Genomic DNA, 13,340 nt, shown 5'->3' with positions numbered 1-13,340 from the left:
ACGGTGTTTCCTCCGACACATTGGTGCGGCTGGCTTCCAGGTTAAGTGGGCATTGTGTCAAGAAGCAGTGCAGCTTGGTTGGGTTGTGTTTCGGAGGACGCACGGCTCTCGACCTTCGCCTCTCCCGAGTCCGTACTGGAGTTGCAGCGATGAGACAAGACTGTAACTACCAATTGGACACCATGAAATTGGGGAGAAAAAGGGGTAAAATCATTTAAAAATGTAATGGTTGAGCATTTTGCCATGTCCTTTTGGTCTGTTTTGCCATGTAGTCGCTGCCAGTTTGGAAGCCTTTGTTAAGGCCTCTTGAAGTGCAAGTGATATAAAACACCAAATATATATGTACACACTGTAATATGTAAACACTTTACCTAACAGCCAACCTGCTTGCACAAATCCCTTGTAATTACAGTAAAATACTGTGAAATACAAACCCCTCCCATGAATTTCATGCATACATATTCCGATTGAGATGGTTTGGTATGAGTTGGACTACAAAGTGAAGGAAAATCAGCCAACAAGTGCTCAGAATATGTGGGAACACCAAGGTTGTTGGAAAAGCATTCCAGGTGAAGCTGGTTGAGAGAAAGCCAAGAGTGTGCAAAGCTGTCAAGGCAAAGGGTGGCTACTTTAAAGAATTTAAAATATAAAATATGTTTTGATATTTAGCACTTTTTTTGGTTACTACAGGATTCCATGTGTGTTATTTCATAGTTGTGATGTCTTCACTGTTATTCTAGAATGTAAAAATAAAGAAAAACCCTTGAATGAGTAGTTGTGTCCAAACTTTTGACTGGTACTGGTACTACCGGTCAAAAGTTTTTGAACACCTACTCATTCAAGGGTTTTTCTTTATTTTTACATTGTAGAATAATAGTGAAGACATCACAACTGTGAAATAACACACATGGAATCATGTATTAACCAAAAAAGTGTTAATCGAATCAAAATATATTTTGTACTTGAGAGTCTTCAAATAGCAACTCGTTGTCTTGATGACAGCTTTGCACAAACTTAAGGTATTTCAAGTTTTCAATTTGTATACATTTGCAAAAAAATCTATAAACCTGTTTTTGCTTTGTCATTATGGGGTATTGTTTGTCAATTTGATGAGGAAAAACATGAATTTAATCAATTTTAGAATAAGGCTGTTACGTAATAAAATGTGGAAAAAGTTAAGGGGTTTGAATACTTTCCGAATGCACTGTACTGTAATATAAAATACTGAATTGTACTTGCCTCCGAGCTGTCTGTAAACTACTGTCAAATTCACAATAACCCCTTTACAGTGCACACCAGCCAGTTGCTCCACAACAAGGGAATGTATTCGCCATAAGTGAATCACTCAAAGCTATCTGTTAATCCCAAATCAATTCCACATTATTCCCATGGTGTTTGATCTTCTATATTTGTTCTCTTTGTCAGGTCATGTGTTTCACTGAATTCTCATTGGCTGCTCTGTTTACACTTCTCTCCTCTGCCTGGCTTTGTTCAACCCTGGTGTTATACAACTGTTGTGCAGTGCATTCAACATATGAGTTGTGATATAGATATCAATGCTCCATCATTGTTCCGTGCCAGAGACTGATAGTTGTGATACAAATACATTTGACTGCATACAAATATTTATACAACAGTTGTGTGGGGAACTAGGCTGGTCGACACACAACAGCCTCGCTGTCCATTAGGTGTGTTGGCTATGTTTAATAGTGAGTGAGAAAAAAAAACAGTCAATTGCTGCCTGCACTCCATTGGCCTAAGCCAGTGGTTCCCAACCAGGGGCATTAGGACCCATGGGGTTGCTTGGCCTATCCACAGGGGGTACTTCAGCGCTACTCCGGGCAGAGCAAAATTCATTTGGTGTTACAGTAACTTAAAAACTTTGGGAACCACTGGACCTAAACTATACATGTTTGACTTGCAATTAGAACCGCCACAATGTTCGTATGGATTGTAGCACAGCACACTGTCCAATGCAAATAAGCGTGTGCGAGCGTGGCAAAATAAATGTACAGTACACATACATGTTATTCAATCATTGCACCCACACTGCTCGCCGGAGGTCAGCGAGCGGTCTATGTGGCCAGGTGCTAAAATAGAAATCGGTTCTATTTGTGACGCTCAACGCGCTGCAAGTCCGGCCTCTCCCGTTACCTCATTGGTTTTTTAGAAACATATACCCATGCCATCTCCTCATTGGTTTTTAGGAGCATATACCCACTTGGGTGATTGAAAGATGAACTTAGGTCCACATTCCAGTAGGTTGTAGTAATGCTGTAAAGTTGGTTGCCAACCGTGAATATTAAGTCCAAAATAAGAAGAATAAGCCTGAGGAATGAGGAGAAATGATGAGAAAGGAAATCGGTTTACCGTTTTATTTGTGGATTAATTGTCTGAGTAGAGGACCTTGTGCATTTCAGGTAAAATAACAACCCAATGTTTATATTCCAGGACAAATTAGCTAGCAACAGCAAGCTAGCTAGCTAAATTGCCATAAATGTTTAATGCTTTTCGACCTGTCCCCAAATTAATATAATTGGTTCAGCGTTTGTTTTGATATTTCAACCTGCGTGTCCTGATCACTTCTGGTCTGGGTGATCAAAATCAACGTGCGCGTGGTGGCGGACGCAAGTGTGCGTCTGGTTTGGTCAACATGTGAGCTTGTTTCAAATCTTATCAGACCTGGGTTCAAATGCTATTTGAAGTCTTTCAAGTACTTTGAGTGTTTGTTCTAGCCTGCCTGGAGTGCCAGGTGGGTGGGATTTGACTATTCTATTGAATTCCTGAACCAGGCAAGCTCAATCAAGCACAGATAAAGTATTTGAAATAATTTAAAATAGTAGTTGAACCCAAGTCTGTATCCTATCATCACATATCAGTCATTTAGCAGACACTCTTCAGAGCAATTAGGGTTCATTGCCTTTGTTAAGGGCACATTGACAGATTTTTCACCTAGTCAGCTCAGCTATTCAGCATTGCTGCTTATACAAGTTAATAAAACATGCCACACTTTTTTGAAATCAATAACCTTGTCCCTTGCAGGTCATCACAATGGCCCACAACCAAAGCACTCCCCTTCGCCTCCCGTCCAACTTCTCCCTCCCCCAAATCATCCCTCCATCCCTCACAAACCCCTCCTCATCCCTTCATCCGTTCTCCTCCTCTACATCCCCCTCCCTGTTCCTGTCCACCTCCATCCACATCCTGAACACCACCAACACGTCTGTTTTCGGGGGAATCATTGTGGGTAATACCACCTCCACGACAGTAGGGGCTCTCATCCTGTGTCTGGTCTTGCTGCTGGGCCTCCCCGGCAACCTCTTCATCATCTGGAGTATCCTGGCGCGTGCCCGCCGCCGCTCCGTCACCACCCTCCTCATCCTCAATCTAGCGGTGGCCGACGGCTCGCTCATGGCGCTCACGCCCTTCTTCGTGATCTACCTGGTCAAGAAGACCTGGGTTTTCGGCAACATCATGTGCAAGGTGGGGGCTCTTTTCCTTGTTGATTGTTGATATAATGGCTCCATTCCAGGCTGACTACATTGCAGTCAGTGCTAGATATCACAAAGCCTGCACAGGTATTAAGCATATGAACGCTAAACTCATATGATATACCAATCTGATGCCCGACTGTGCAGTCGAAAGACGTGGCAAGCAACCATTGCTTGATGCAATGCAATGACTGCAATGTCGTCAGCCTGGAACGTGACCAATGTCAATAGAACAGTGACATTTTATGCCAAAAGACGGACAAATTTCAAAACACGTTTGATACTTCACATGCAGTGAGTACTTTACTTTTTCACGGAATCCTTATCCTTTTGAAATGCTAAGAATGTGCCCTCTCTTTTCGTCTCCATCAGATACTCTTTTACTTGTGCCTGGCCAACATGTACGCCTCCATCCAACTGATCATGCTGATGAGCCTGCACAGGCTGGTGGCCGTGGTGTGGCCTAAGCGCGTCGCTGCACTTGCTGGACGGAAGGCGGTACTGCGCGGGGTGCTGGTACTGTGGACCATGGTGCTGGTCGCGTCCATCCCTGCGTTGCTGTTCAGGGACGTGAAGAACACCGCGCACCCAAACGGGAAGAGCCGCGTAGTGTGCGAGTCGTTGCACAAGCAGCAGAGTCATGTGAGTGACGCTATTTACTGCCTGACTGGCTTAATCCTCTTCATTCCTGGTGGTTCTAGCTTGTATGGCTCCCTGGGCGAACCCACTCCCTCCCCCCAAAAAAACACAATTCTGCAATAACTGTCATTTTTATTCAGACATTTGGAACAACACAAATAAATAATCATAACATTTTAAACTATAATAACAATCATAACGATCGGAAAGAAGTAACAAAGACAAATAGAAACAAATTGTAGTATATAAATACAAATAGAAAAGAGAATCAAATTATTACACTATTACCCTATTGCTAACAAAAAACACACAAATAAAACTAAATTGCACCAATCCTATATCTCACGAATACACAAGTAGAATAACACACTTATAAAGAAGAGAACCTGATTATTACACTATTGCACTTCAAACAAGAAACACACAAACTAAATTGCACAACTAATTGCAATTACTAATTACATTACTACTGTACGAAGTAAGAGTTGCACTATTTGATACATTCACCCGCTCCCCCTACATCGAGCTTCCAGTGGGGCGACCTGAGGTCAACCTACCCCGCCCCCCCCTCCCCGTCTCCTACTTCTGAGTGGGAGACCTTCCCAGGCAGTAGCCTGCCTAGCTCACAAACTAGAATCACATCATTGACGTGACATGCAAATGAGAGATAGAAAACCGATCGCACAAATGTAACCATTCGGTATATATATATAGATATATATTACATTTTTTGTGTGGGTGCTCCTTGCTGCCGCCGGCAAGATGCCGCCCTGGCCGGCTGCACATGTCACCTATGCCTAAATCCGCCACTGACCATAGGGCTTGCATGTGAGTGATGGGAGAAGGAGAAGAGCATTTCATCAACAATTAAAGACTTGTATGTCAGTTGAGAGAAGAAGAAAGTACTTACTTTTCATGACGGCTTTCTATCACCGTAGCATCTGTAGTCAGATCATCCATAAAAGCATTTATGTATGGAGTATAAACGTTACATTGCTTTTGTGTATATTGCGTCACTGACACTAAACAATCAAGCTGTCGATGACGGTGATCTCTATGCTGATACAGGTGGTGCTCCAGTACACGTTGGAAACAGTGCTGGGATTTGTAGTTCCTTACGGGGTGATTATAGGCAGCTACATCTGCATCCTGCGGAGGATCAGGCAGACAAGGTTCACTGTTTTACTATTGTTTTACTATCTTCATGTATTGATCTTGATCTTAATTACAATTTTCTCGATCTTCATTTCATATTTGTCTAGAATGTATTGTTTTTTCCTCATCTTTCTCAATTTATTTTATGTTTGTTTGTTAAGCACTTTGAAATGCATTTTTGTAAGACGTGCTGTATAAATAACATTTGATTTGACCAGGTTCAGGAGGAGGATCCGCAGTGAGAATCTCATCCTGGCCATCGTGGTAACCTTCGGTGTCTTCTGGTTGCCCTACCATGTCATCAACATTGTGCAGGTATTGTGTGTTTGTGTGTGAGTTTTATAGCCAGGGCCTCACACTCCCTATTGGGGCTAAAACAATAGGTGCTGCTGTAACATGACTGTCTGTTATGATGAAATATGTTCTCATAGATGAAATATGTCCTTACAGGTTGCTGCAGCACTTTCTCCAAAGGATTCAGCTCTAAAAGCAAGGTAGGCTTACTAAATGACTGTGTCATAACATCCTCATCCCCTTTTGTGTTTGTAGTGTCATAATAACCTTTCATTAATTTTCTTATTATCAAATCCCAAACTCAATTTTCATTAAAAGATAGAACAGCCCTGTTTTCCCTCCCTCCCTCCCTCCCTCCCTCCCTCCCTCCAATGGTATTATCAACAGTTTTTAAAAATCTGAATAATTTAACTGCAGCGTACTGTAAATGATGGAGCATTGTAGGATATTGCTGTTTCAAATCAAATCACATTTTATTGGTCACATACACATATTTAGCAGATGTTATTGTGGGTGTGCAAAATACTTGTGTTCCTAGCTCCAGCAGAGCAGTAGTATCTAACAATTCACAACAATACACCAATCTAAAAGTAAAATAATGGAATTAAGAAATACATAAATATTAGGACGAGCAATGGCATTGACTAAAAAACTGTAGAATAGAATACAGTTAATACATATGAGATGAGTAAAGCAGTATGTAAACATTATTAAAGTGACTAGTGTTCCATTATTAAAGTGGCCAGTGATTCCATGTCTATGTATATACGGCAGCAGCCTCTATGGTGCAGGGTTTAGTAACCAGGTGGTAGCCAGCTAGTGATGGCTATTTAACAGTCTGATGCCCTTCAGTTAGAAGCTGTGTTTCAGTCTCTCGGTCCCAGCTTTGATGCACCTGTACTGACCTCGCCTTCTGGATGATAGCGGGGTCGACAGGCCGTGGCTCTGGTGGTTGATGTCTTTGATGATTATTTTGGCCTTCCTGTGACACCGGGTGCTGTAGGTGTCCTGGAGGGCAGGCAGTGTGCCCCTGGTGACGCTTTGGGCAGACCCCACCACCCTCTGGAGAGCCGTGTAGTTGCTGGAGGTGCAGTTGTGTACCAGGCAGTGATAAAGCCCGACAGGATGCTCTCAATTGTGCATCTGTAAAAGTGTCTGAGGGTCTTAGGGGCCAAGTCAAATTTCTTCAGCCTCCTGAGGTTGAAGAGGCGCTGTTGCACCTTCTTCACCACACTATCTGTGTGGGTCGACCATTTCAGATTGTCAGTGATGTGTACACCGAGGAACTTGAAACCTTCTGGATCGTGCTCCCTCTGCTGTTTCCTTTGATGATTGAGTTGGAGGCTTACTTGGCCACGCAGTCATGGATGAACAAGGGAGTACTGGAGGGGGCTGAGCACGCACCATTGTGGGGCCCCTGTGTCGAGGGTCAGCGAAGTGGAGGTGTTGTTTCCTACCTTCAGCACCTGGGGGCGGCCGGTCAGGAAGTCCAGGACCCAGTTGCACAGGGTGGGGTTCAGACCCAGGGCCCCGAGTTTAATGATGAGCTTGGAGGGTACTATGATGTTGAAGGCTGAGCCTTAGTCAATGAACAGCATTCTGACGTAGGTATTCCTCTTGTCCAGATGGGATAGGGCATGCTCTGAGGATGTGGCTAGAGATGCCGTCTGGGCTAGCAGCCTTGCGAGGGTAAACACGCTTAAAATGTCTTACTCACGTCGGCCACGGAGAATGATAGAGCACAGTCCTTGGGAGTGGGCTGCGCCGGTAGCACTGTGTTATCCTCAAAGGGGGCGAAGAAGCTGTTTAGCTTGTCTGAGTTTTCACCCTAATCTATTGCACCTGATTCTAATAATTAGCTGGTTGATACACTGAATTAGGTTAGTTACAACTGGGGTTGGAGTGAAAACCTACAGGAGGGTAGCTCTCCAGGAACCGGGTTGGAGAGCCCTGCTTTGTCTCTGTACTGAAGTTTTGCCTGTTTGATTGCCTTATGGAGGGAATAACTACACTGTTTGTATTCGATCATATTCCCAGTTACCTTGCCATGGTTAAATGTGGTGGCTCACACTTTCAGTTTTGGGTGAATGCTGCCATCTACCCACGGTTTCTGGTTTGGGTAGGTTTTAATAGTCACCATGGGAACAACATCTCCTATACACTTCCTGATGAACTCAGTCACATTGTCCATGTAAACGTCAATGTTATTCTCAGAGGCTACCCGGAACGTATCCCAGTCTGCGTGATCAAAACAATCTTGAAGCGTGGATTCTGAGTGGTCAGACCAGCGTTGAATAGACCTTAGCGCGGGTACTTCCTGTTTGAGTTTCTGGAGGAGCAAAATGGAGTCGTAATCTGATTTGTCGAAGGGAGGGCCTTGTAGGCATCTTGAAAAGGTGAGTAGCAGTGGTCTTGTGTTTTCCCTAAGTGAGTACTACATTCAATGTGTTGATAGAACTTTGGTAGCGTTTTCTGCAAATTTGCTTTGTTAAAATCCCCAGCTACAATAAATGCAGCCTCAGGATATGTGGTTTGCATAAAGTCCAGTGTAGTTCCTTTAGGGCAGTCGTGGTATCGGCTTGAGGGGGAACATACACGGCTGTGACTATAACCGAAGAGAATTCTCTTAGGAGGCAATACGGTCGGCATTTGATTGTGAGGTATTCTAGGTTGGGTGAACAAAAGGACTTGAGTTTCTGCATGTTATCTCAATCACACCATGAGTAGTTAATCATGAAACATACACCCCCGCCTTTCTTCTACCTGGATGGAGAGTTCTTTATTCTTGTGTGCGCGATGAACTAAGAACCCAGCTGGCTATATGGACGGGGACAGTATATCCCGACAGAGCCATGATTCCGTGAAACAGAGTATATTACAGTCCCTGATGTCTCTCTGTTAGGAGGTCCTCGCCTTAAGCTCGTCTACTTCATTGTCCAGCGACTGAACATTAGCGAGTAATATACTCTGAATGGTACTGTAATTCCACCCGACAGAATACAGTTCCGTACCATATCTTTGGAGCCCCAAAAACCTTTTGAACACTAGTGGTTGCATGGTATTGTTGTTTCTGGCTCATTAACATATTTTGAGGCGTGCCTTTATGAGGCAATATTTTTTGCACCCGTGAGGGAGAATGCTGTACAAATTTAACTCTTATGTCGTTTTGTTCCCCATCAATTTAAAATGAATAGGGGACAGATTGAAGTGGCAGAAAGTCTTACACATTAAATCAGGGGTGTCAAACTCATTCCATGTAGGGTCTAGAGTCTGCAGGTTTTTCCTTTCAATTAAGATGTAGGCAACCAGCTGAGCAGAGTTCTTTACTAATTAGTGACCTTAATTCATCAATCAAGTACCAGGGAGGAGTGAAAACCCGCAGACACTTGGCCCTTTGGAATGAGTTTGACACATGTGCCTTAAATGGTTGAGCATTTTGCCATGTCCTTTTGGTCTGTTTTACCCTGTAGTCAGTGCCAGTTTGGAAGCCTTTGTTAAGGCCTTTAGAAGTGCAAGTGATATAAAACACCAGATATTCATTAATATGCTGTAATGTGTAAACACTTTACCTAGTAGCCAACCTGCTTGCACCAATCCCTTGTAATTTCAGTAAAATACTGTGAAATACATACAGTTGAAGTCAGAAGTTTACATACACTTAGGTTGGAGTCATTAAAAACTTATTCTGGCTGCAAGCCCGACGTCAGTACACTTATGACAACAGCCAGCTCAAGTGCAGGGCGCGAAATTCAAAATATATATTTTTTAAATATTTAACTTTCACACATTAACAAGTCCAATACAGCATATGAAAGGTACACATCTTGTGAATCCAGCCAACATGTCCGATTTTTTAAATGTTTTACAGCGAAAACACCACGTATATTTATGTTAGCTCACCACCAAATACAAAAAAGGACAGACATTTTTCACAGCACAGGTAGCATGCACAAAGCCAACCTAACTAACCAAGAACCAACCAAACTAACCAACAAACAACTTCATCAGATGACAGTCTTATAACATGTTATTCAATAAATCTATGTTTTGTTCGAAAAATGTGCATATTTCAGGTATAAATCATAGTTTACATTGCAGCTACAATCAGAAATTGCACCGAAAGCAGACAGAATAATTACAGACACCAACGCCAAATAACTAAATACTCATCATAAAACATTTCTGAAAAATACATAGTGTACAGCAATTGAAAGACAGGCATCTTGTGATTCCAGACAATATTTCCGATTTATCAAGTGTTTTACAGCGAAAACACAATATAGCGTTATATTAGCTTACCACAATAGCCAAAAACACAAGCAATTTCCCAGTAGCAAAAGTAAGCGATCGTAACAAACAAGCAAAAGATATATAATTTTTGACTAACCTTGATTTTCTTCCTCAGATGACAGTCCTATAACATCAGGTTATACATACACTTATGTGTTGTTCGAAAATGTGCATATTTAGAGCTGAAATCAATGGTTATACATTCTGCTAACTTAGCTACTTTTTCCCACAACGCCCGGATTTTTTTCGGACACTTTTTCTGACACACATATTCTGACCAAATAGCTATTCATAAACATAACTAAAAAATACATGTTGTATAGGAAATGATAGATCCATTAGTTCTTAATGAAATCGCAGTGTTAGAATTCTAAAAATAACTTCATTACGATATGCAGCTTCGGTATAGCTAGAGTACCCAAACGTTGGGCGCCCACGACTAGTTCACATGTATGACAGATATATGAAATAGCATCATAAAATGTTTCTTACTTTTGCTGATCTTCCATCAGAATGTTGGACAAGGGGTCCTTTGTCCAGAACAATCGTTGTTTGGATTTAGAACGGCAACTTTCCCTCTTGATTTAGCACGCGCACTAGCCAAGTAGCACGGATCTCTCCATCGTCAACAAAGTCAGAGAACGGAACACGTCAAAACTCCCGAAAAAATGTCAATAATCTGATTAAACTATATTGAAAAAACATACTTTACGATGATATGGTCACATGTATCAAATAAAATCAAAGCCGGAGATAGTAGTCGCCTATAACGGCAGCTAAACAGAAGGCAATCCCACTGTCCACCTCGCGCTCCCCAGAGTACCGGAAATGAGGGACACGTCATACAAAGAGCTTGTATTCCACTTCAGACCAAGATAAACACTAAATTTCTTCTCTCACAGCCTCTTGACATCCAGGGGAAGGTCTATGAAGTGCACGTAGACTCTTACGTATCATGCCCATTTATAGGCAGGAAGAAGAACAGAGCCTCGATTTCAGACTTTCCACTTCCTGGTCAGGAAGTTTGTGCCAAATGAGTTCTGTTTGACTCACAGATATAATTCAAACGGTTTTAGAAACTAGAGAGTGTTTTCTATCCAATAGTAATAATAATATGCATATTGTACGAGCAAGAATTGAGTACGAGGCCGTTTGAAATGGGCACCTTTATCCAAGTTACTCAATACTGCCCCTTCAGCCAGAAGAAGTTAAAACTCGTTTTTCAACCACTCCACAAATTTCTTGTTAACAAACTATAGTTTTGGCAAGTCGTTTAGGACATCTACCTTGTGCATGACACAAGTGATTTTTCCAACAATTGTTTACAGACAGATTATTTCACTTAAAATTCACTGTATCCCAATTCTAGTGGGCCAGAAGTTTAATACACTAAGTTGCCTGTGCCTTTAAACAGCTTGGAAAATTCCAGAAAATGATACCATGGCTTTAGAAGCTTCTGATAGGCTAATTGACATCATTTGTGTCAATTGGAGGCGTACCTGTGAATGTATTTCAAGGCCTACATTCAAACTCAGTGCCTCTTTGCTTGACATCATGTGAAAATCAGAAGAAATCCGCCAAGACCTCCACCAAAAAAAATGTAGACATCCACAAGTTTGGTTCAACCTTGGGAGCAATTTCCAAACGTCTGAAGGTACCACTTTCATCTGCACAAACAATAGTCCGTAAGTATAAACACCATGGGACCACGCAGCCGTCATACCGCTCAGGAATGAGACGCATTCTGTCACTTAGAGATGGACATACTTTGGTGCGAAAAGTGCAAATCAATCCCAGAACAGCAAAGGACCTTGTGAAGATGCTGGAGGAAACAGGTACAAAAGTATCTATATCCACAGTAAAACGAGTCCTATATCGACATAACCTGAAAGGCCGCTCAGCAAGAAAGAAGCCACTGCTCCAAACCCGCTATAAAGAACACTACAGTTTGCAACTGCACATGGGGACAAAGATCGTACGTTTTGGAGAAATGTCCTCTGGTCTGATGAAACAAAAATAGAACTGTTTGGCCATAATGACCATCGTTATGTTTGGAGGAAAAAGGGGGAGGCTTGCAAGCCGAAGAACACCATCCCAACCGTGAAGCAGCATCATGTTGTGGGGGTGCTTTGCTGCAGGTGGGACTGGTGCACTTCACAAATTATATGGCGTCATGAGGATGGAAAATTATGTGGCTATATTGAAGCAACATCTCAAGATATCAGTCAGGAAGTTAAAGCTTGGTCGCAAATGAGTCTTCCAAATGGACAATGACCCCAAGCATACTTCCAAAGTTGTGGCAAAATGGCTTAAGGACAACAAAGTCAAGTTATTGGAGTGGCCATCACAAAGCCCTGACCTCAATCCCATAGAAAGTTTGTGGGCAGAACTGAAAAAGCGTGTGTGAGCAAGGAGGCCTACAAACCTGACTCAGTTACACCAGCTCTGTCAGGAGGAATGGGCCAAAATTCACCCAACTTATTGTGGGAAGCGTGTGGAAGGCTACCCGAAACGTTTGACCCAAGTTAAAAAATTTAAAGGCAATGCTAACAAATACTAATATACTGTTCTCTTTGCTAATGCAAGGCTAGCGGTACCGATGCACCAACAGGACCCTTAACAGCTTCTACTCCCAAGCCATAAGACTGCTAAATAGTTAGTCTATGTAGCTATTTGTTTAACTATTTAACTATCTGCATTGACCCTTTTTGCACTAACCTTTTTGACTCATCACGTACGCTGCTGCTACTGTTCGCTATCTGTCACTTTAATCCTAGTTATATGTACATACAGTATTGACCTCAATTACCATGTACCCCTTCACATTGACTCGGTATTGGTACCCCATGTATATAGTCAAGTTACCGTTACTCATTATTTCTCTATTTTCTTTCTCTCTGCATTGTTGGAAAGGGCCCGTAAGTAATCATTTCACTGTTAGTCTACACCTGTTGTTTACGAAGCATGTGACTGATCAAATTTGTTAAAATAAAAAAAAACGAATTTTGCTTGCCAACGAGTTGGCTGTAAGTTACTGTTATATTCATTGCAACCCGTTTACAGTCCTCCGTATCTCCCCCCCCCCCCTGTATCTCCCTCCCTCCATTCCTCTCACTCCCTCCCCAAGGCTTGACCCTATTTGGCAGACCAGCCGTGCGGTCACCTCAGCCCTGGCCTTCATCAGCAGCTGTGCCAACCCTGTCCTCTACACTTTTGTTGGCAAGTCCTACATCAGGCGGGACGGGTTTGCCTTCATGGCCCGCTTGTTCGAGGGCACGACGCAGGACTCTGGGACAAGGAAGAGCCGACAGAACAGCCAGAATAGCCGAGAGAGAGACGGGGATGCAAAGGAGGTCGGACTGAAGGAAAAGGAGGGAGACCTAGAGTCGACAACCAGCTCCAATGTCATGAGTCCCGTCTGTGTGAAATCTGTTAAGAATGGCAAGCCGGGCCCGATTCCGACTTAGGAAA

General features: G+C 42.7%; 1 protein-coding gene across 1 annotated transcript; it reads left to right on the top strand.

Annotated features, from left to right (window-relative positions):
• The first annotated feature begins 3,051 nt into the window (after positions 1-3,051).
• LOC120049018 (leukotriene B4 receptor 1-like) lies at positions 3,052-13,336 on the top strand. The gene is made up of 6 exons (XM_038995279.1): positions 3,052-3,483; positions 3,864-4,133; positions 5,199-5,302; positions 5,504-5,600; positions 5,736-5,779; positions 12,997-13,336. The coding sequence occupies exons 1-6, from the start codon at positions 3,052-3,054 to the stop codon at positions 13,334-13,336; spliced, it is 1,287 nt and encodes a 428-aa protein (XP_038851207.1).
• The last annotated feature ends 4 nt before the right edge of the window (positions 13,337-13,340 follow it).

This window comes from Salvelinus namaycush, chromosome 6 (assembly GCF_016432855.1).
Source record: "Salvelinus namaycush isolate Seneca chromosome 6, SaNama_1.0, whole genome shotgun sequence".
NCBI lineage: Eukaryota > Metazoa > Chordata > Actinopteri > Salmoniformes > Salmonidae > Salvelinus > Salvelinus namaycush.
This window is presented reverse-complemented; position numbering and strand designations above follow the sequence as displayed.